This window comes from Helobdella robusta, assembly GCF_000326865.2.
Source record: "Helobdella robusta unplaced genomic scaffold HELROscaffold_80, whole genome shotgun sequence".
NCBI lineage: Eukaryota > Metazoa > Annelida > Clitellata > Rhynchobdellida > Glossiphoniidae > Helobdella > Helobdella robusta.
Genome location: NW_008705460.1, coordinates 289,131 through 296,321, shown reverse-complemented (window position 1 = coordinate 296,321; position 7,191 = coordinate 289,131). Strand labels below are relative to the sequence as shown.

At 31.2% G+C, this 7,191-nt stretch overlaps 1 protein-coding gene across 1 annotated transcript; it reads left to right on the top strand.

The window, feature by feature from the left end:
* Positions 1-4,546: 4,546 nt before the first annotated feature.
* HELRODRAFT_182101 (hypothetical protein) lies at positions 4,547-5,161 on the top strand (the record flags this gene model as incomplete). The annotated part of the gene is made up of 1 exon (XM_009032403.1): positions 4,547-5,161. One exon carries the CDS (start codon positions 4,547-4,549, stop codon positions 5,159-5,161), a length of 615 nt encoding a protein of 204 aa, XP_009030651.1.
* Positions 5,162-7,191: the final 2,030 nt, after the last annotated feature.

Below are 7,191 nucleotides of genomic sequence, written 5' to 3'. Positions count from 1 at the left end.
CAAACATATTAACGCCAAACATTCGGTAGAATTTATGGAATATTGTAAATATATATATATATATATTTACAATATTTATATATTTATATATATATATAAATATATATATATAAATATTTATATATTTATATATATTTATATATATATATATATATATATATACCAAAAAACTTTAGTGAGAAAAATCGAAAAAACGAACTACAAACATATTAACGTCAAACATTCGGTAGAATTTATAGAATATTGTAAATATATTTATAATATATTCTACCGAATGTTTGGCGTTAATATGCTCGTAGTTCGTTTTTTCGATTTTTCTCACTAATGTTTTTTGGAGAATGTTTAGTTTATTAAAATTCAAAATAAACTTATTTTCCAAATTCATGCTGCAAATAATTTATTTTAGGCCACATTTGATGTGATGATATTCCGACTGAAGAAGAGTGAGGCTGACAGGATAAATGTTTTCAAAATCCTAAACCATCTTTCTGACAATGTTATTAAAAACGAAAATGTCATCAAATAAATAAAAATTGGGAAGAAGGACAAAAATTTTGTCAGACCAATCATGATAAAGTTTGATGATTTAACGATCAAGGATTTATTGTTTAAAAATATGTATAAACTGAAGGCAGTTGGTGATGACCTAGCTCAAATAAGGTTGAGTTGTGATCTTACCAGAGAGCAGAGAATCAAATTAAAAACCGTCTTCGAGGAGGCCCGGAAAGAAAATGCTGATGGCAAAAGGGATTTTTTATTCAAAGTCCGGAGAGAAGTGGGAAAGTAGCGAGTGGTGCAAATACCAACAGGAAAGCCATAGCTATAATGAGTAGAGGATTTCATTAACTGGAGAATTTCATTAAAGCAAAAAAATACCCTTTTTCTGAAAAGCGCACACAATTTTTAAAAAACCAATTTAAGACCATCAACAACTCTAAAAACTTTTGCCAAGCGGCAAGCAAGATCCTTCGTAGAAACAAAAATAAACTCAAATTTGATGTTGATTTAAACCTAACATGTTCCCAATTCATACGGTTTTTTGCAGATAAAATAAATAAAATTACTCAAACTACAGAAGCTAATTATGATCCTTCATTTGATGACAATAGGTCAAAAATCTGATGATAATAGGTCAAAAATCAATTGTCTTTCATCTTTTCCCAAAATTACGGAGATTGATATTACTTGGTGCGCCATCAAAAACAAGTGTCCTTGATACAATTCCAACGTGCATTAGTAAAAAAACATATCAATTTGTTCATCAGTTTCCTCATCACTTTTGTTAATATGTGCTTGGGTTCTGGATAATTTCCTGCTGGTCTAAAGCATGCTGTGATCCAACCAATTTAAAAAAAAACAATTTGGAAGATAATGATATTTCTAACTACAGGCAAATTTCGAATCTTTCATTTATCTCAAAGATTATAAAATGAGTTGTCGCTGAGAGTCTGCTGACTCATTTAACAAAAAACGGCCTCATACCAATTCACCAGTCAGGCTAAAAGCGATTTCATTCGACATGCGTGGTTCCAGTCTAACTTACTGGGTCGTACCCAGCAGGTTCTGTTTATAGACACTTAATCCGAAATAAATTTTGTTTCGTCTGGAGTACCTCAAGGTTCAGTGTTGGGACCCATTTTGTTCTTACTATACACATCGGACATAGCCAGGATGATTAATTCACATGGATTCATCTGCCACGCGTTCGCTGATGATGTTCTGATGATTGTTAGAGTGTGTTTCAGAGAAAAATTGATAGATTTGTCAAAATGTTTGATCGATGTTGAACGCTGAATGTCCAGCTATTTGCTCAAGTTGAATCAGCGCAAAACTCAGTTGCTTCCGGTTGGCACTTGGCAGCAGATGACAAAGCTAGATATGCACTCGGTGAAAGTAAACAACATTGATATAATGTTCAGCACAACTGCATCAAATTTAGGAGTTTTGGTTGATTTTAAACTCACAATGAAAGAACACATAAAGAACGTATAAGTTGCTAGTATGGCCCATCTCAGGAGTCAGACGTTATTTAGACAGAAGTAGTATGGAAACATTAGTACACGCTCTCATAACATCCCGTCTCGACTACTGCAACAGCTAATTCTACAGGCTACCCCAGACGTCAGTAGCAGCTCTACAGTCAATCCAAAATCGTGCAACTAAACTATTGAAACTAGGCGGGCTGAAGTTTGATCACGTTACGCCGATTTTGAATGATCTCCACTGGCTGACAATCTTTAAAAGGATAATCTTAAAAATAGCGGTCATAGTTTTCAAATCATTAAATAGTTTGGCTTCGAAATATTTGTTTAGTAGATTTGTCAGGAAAACATCCACGTCAAATTACAGTTTGAGATCAGACGATGCGAACCTTTAGATGGTGCCAGATAATCGTTTACAAATAAGAATGGGTGACATTGCTGTTGCTGGCCCGATGGTTTGGAACTTTCTGCTGGAGTTGCTAAGAAGACCTAAAAATTCTTTGAACAATTTTAAAAATAAAAGGTTAAAAAAAGGTCCACTACACTCATTCAAAGTTTATAGAATTAAACAAAATGAATGAACATCGTATATGAATACATACTAAACGACGCATCACACACGAGGCATGTGATAGGCGGGGATCTTTTTGTCATATTCAAACTCGGTTACTGCAAAACAGCACCAGGCGACCATAACCATTAGACCATTACGCAGACCAAAAAATTGAAAACGCATTTATTTTCATTGGTTTAACATTTAGTATTTTTCTTTAATCTTTCACTCGTACTGTTTTATTCATGTGAAGGCTTTTGAGATTTTTTATTTAATTAGCGCTATATAAATGAACATTAATAATAATGGGAACATTCTTTTATTTACCGAAAAACAAAATCCAAATGGAATTCATCGAAAATTATTAATTATATATTAGAGTGTAAATAAATAAAATATAATGTACGATCCTCTCATGCTCTTTGATAAACAAGTGCTTGAGAGTAAAAAAGATATATTTAAAATCGGTTAAGTAGTGTTTCCTTTACAATATATGCTATATGACGAGCTAATTACCGCGTTAACCAATTTTTCATTAAAAGATTTCGGCCATAAAATTTTAAACAAAGTAAGATTAAAATTGTTATAAAAAATGTTATTTCAAATGAGTTAATAATTAGCGAAAAGTTTTTATATTTCTGGCGTTAGATTAGTTAGATTAAAATTGTTATAAAAACCCACAGGTGATATTTCAAATGAATTAATAATTAACGAACAGTTATTATAGACTGAATTTAAATTTAATTTCAAGTTTTTATATTTCTTGCGTTTGTATTCACGTGAGGAAGCTAGGTTGGTTTCGTGGCAAATTGTAAGCTCTAAAAATTCTATTTTGTTTTTTTGGAAAATGGCAATGTCCGGCCGCTACTTGTCGAACAACTGTGATATTGGACGTACATTTTCTGCATTAAGATTGGAAAATATGCAACAGTCTGATGATGCACAAATCTTTAACCAGTTGACAAACATCAACAGCAGTTTGTTATGCCTGTCCGTGTACCTTGCGAGAGCCGCTGTGGAATCACAGTTCGAAACAACATGTTTATTTGTTTGGCGATTACTGCATAGTGGACATAGAAATGTTGTTGACTTACCCCATTTAAATAAGTTTGCATTAGTGGGAAGTTGTTGCATTAAATATTTTCCAGTAAACTTACAAAAAATCTATAATTTGATATATAACTTAATACACTCACAAACACTTTTATGTACAAAATGAAAGTATTACAAAGCTAACTTGACTGTGATATGATCTAAGAATTGGGATCCATAATGAAAACAACTGAAGTGAAAAAAAATTAATAAAAATTAAGCAAATATAAATTTTTGAATATGCAACCAATCAGAGTAATTCAAATTTAATTTAATAGAAATTATATATTGTTTTTGATTTTTTAACACATTTAAATGAAATCGTCGTAATATTAAGCTAAACACTATTAATTCTAAAACAGGACTAGGCAAACACACACACATACACAGATATGGTATACACACACGTATGTTGTATACACACATATATACACACACAAAAATCACACACACAGACATGGTATACACACACATATATGATATATATATATTTCGTATATATATATGTGTGTGTATATATATTTACAATATTCTATAAATTCTACCGAATGTTTGGCGTTAATATGTTTGTAGTTCGTTTTTTCAATTTTTCTCACTAAAGTTTTTTGGAGAACGTTTAGTTTATTAAAATTCAAAATAAACTTATCATCACCATCAGTGCAAGTTGATTTATATAGGGAAATATTTACTTTGTGAAAATGAACTTAGATGGAAATTAGGTGTCAGATTTCTTCATTGGCTGGTACATCTTCGTTGATTTCTTTTTCTTCATCGATAGCATCATATTCTTCTTTGTCATTATTTACAATGCTAGTTTTTATTATTTCTTTATTTTCATTGTTGTTTAAGCGCCGAGTTGGGAGTGAGGTTGTCATTTTTTTTCATTCAAAGAGAAAATAAACTGATAAACGAATCAAAAATGCCGGTAAAAGCTATGTGGAAATCATGTAAATATGACAATGTAGAATCCAAACTAAGAGAATATTTAGAAGTTAATTTTCCTAGTTCAACAGGAGATAATAAAAATTCAAGAGTTTTTTCATCAAGACCTCTATCTAAATCTGACAGTGGCATGAATTTAAATCTCAGCAGTGCTAAAAGCAACGTTGACTTTATAAAACTGAATGGATGTGCTGCCAGAAATACTGTGAGGAGGTGCCCAAGTACTCCTAATTTGAAAGATTCAAGCAGAAGTTGCACACGTGTCAGTCATCAAACAAGGCAAATACCTCAATATTTGATAGAAAGAAAAGAAGAATGGCGACAAGCTGAAGAGACAAGGAGGAGGATAAATGAAGAGAAATTAATTCCTGCTGGTCAAAGGCTGATGTCCGAAGATGATGGCATCTCTACACTCCAACAGACCACCAAAAAGAGAGAAGACATCGTCAAGCAACTGTCGCACCTGCCGCTGAGGAACGACACAATGAAGTTGCAAAAACTGAGGGAGGACTTGGAACAAAAGCTGGCGAAGTTGGACGACGCCGTCAGAATATTTTCCAGAAGTAAAGTTTCTGTAAGGATGGAAAGATGACAGACAGTTCAGGCAGCGCCAAAGTTTTGATTTTTTTTATATAAAAGAACGGACATTTAAACGATTCTAGCTCAAATATGGAACTGAATTTGGCCATTTGACCTCTCCTACTTTTGGGAAAAAAATGAATCGTTTTTCAAGAAAAAAGTTATGCAATTTTATTTTTTTTGTAATTGACATCTACTTATTGATGTCAATTACGACTGCTTCGGCAATTTTAAGACTCGGCGCTTAATCAACAATGAATTGCATTGTAAATAATGACAAAGAAGATTATGATGCTATCGATGAAGAAAAGGAAACCAACGAAGAAGGACCAGACAATAAAGAAATCTGACACCTAACTTCAATCTAAGTTCATTTTCACAAAGTAAATATTTCTTTATATAAATCAACTTGCACTGATAATGATTCATTCGAAAGCAAAATATGGCCTTATTTGCTGCATGAATTCGGAAAATAAGTTCATTTTGAATTTTAATAAACTAAACGTTCTCCAAAAAACTTTAGTGAGAAAAATAAAAAAAACGAACTACAAACATATTAACGTCAAACATTCGGTAGAATTTATACAATATTGTAAAAATTATGGTCTATTACCAACATATATATATATATATATATTAGGAAGAAGACCAAGTTCTATACAGTTGTTCAAAAAAAGTGGAATAAGTGAGTGCACTGAAGATTATAAAATCAGCACAATTAGATCATTCATCAATCGCGCATATATATATATATTAGGAAGAAGACCAAGTTCTATACAGTTGTTCAAAAAAAGTGGAATAAGTGAGTGCACTGAAGATTATAAAATCAGCACAATTAGATCATTCATCAATCGCGCATTTACACACTCGACAACAGTTGAACATGCTCAATCGGAAATCAAACGTGTTACTAAATTACTTGTTAACAATAACTACAACCTAAATCAGATTGAAAAAGTCATTATTCAGGTTAACAATAAATTCAATAACAATAACAACAACAATGATAGAAACAACAACATCAACGGCATCTGTAATAACCCTGAAAATAATAGCAACGAAAATAACAATGTCGACACCCATAACAACAACACTAATAATGACAATAATAACAACAAAAAGAAGGATATAATACTGTACTACCGTAATTTCATGTCTTCCTCTTATAAAATCGATGAATTGATAATGAAGAAAATAATAAAAAATAATATAATTCCTACAGATCCTAATGATAAAATCAAACTAAGGATTTTTTATAAAAACACTAAAACATCAAACCTCATATAAATAATTGCACACCACGTGTTGAATCGCAACTGAAACGTAGTCATGTCATATATAAATTTTCCTGTCCAGTTGACGATTGTATGCGTCTAAAATCATCATATATCGGCATGACTACCACGGATTTATCACGGAGATTGACGATGCATAAGAGAGAAGGTGCCATTAAAACCCATCTCCTTGACAAACACAACACAACAATCACCAGAGGTATACTAAATGACAACACAACCATCATCTATAGTACCCAACAATATCAAAATCTTAAACTCGCTGAAGCCATTCTAATAGAAATGCAAAAACCTACATTGAACAACCAACAACAAATTAAAACAACTCTCCCTACGCATAGATTAATTAACAACGTCAACATTGTTGCCAATAATTTTAACGTCATCGATAATAATAATAATAATAATAATAATAATAATAATAATAATAATAATAATAATAATAATAATAATAATACTTTTAATAACAATGATGACGACGACAACAACAATACAAACAACGATAGCAACAACAATAGCAACAATAAAAAGAACAACAACTACAACAACAATAATAATAATGGTAATGATGATGATGATGATAATAATAATAATAATAATGATAATGATAATAACAATAATAATAACAACAATAATAATAACAACAATAATAATAATAAAAATAATAATAATAATTAATAATATTAATAATAATAATAATAATAGAAACGATATTCTAATTAATTTCGCGCTTCAAATTTGTGACATT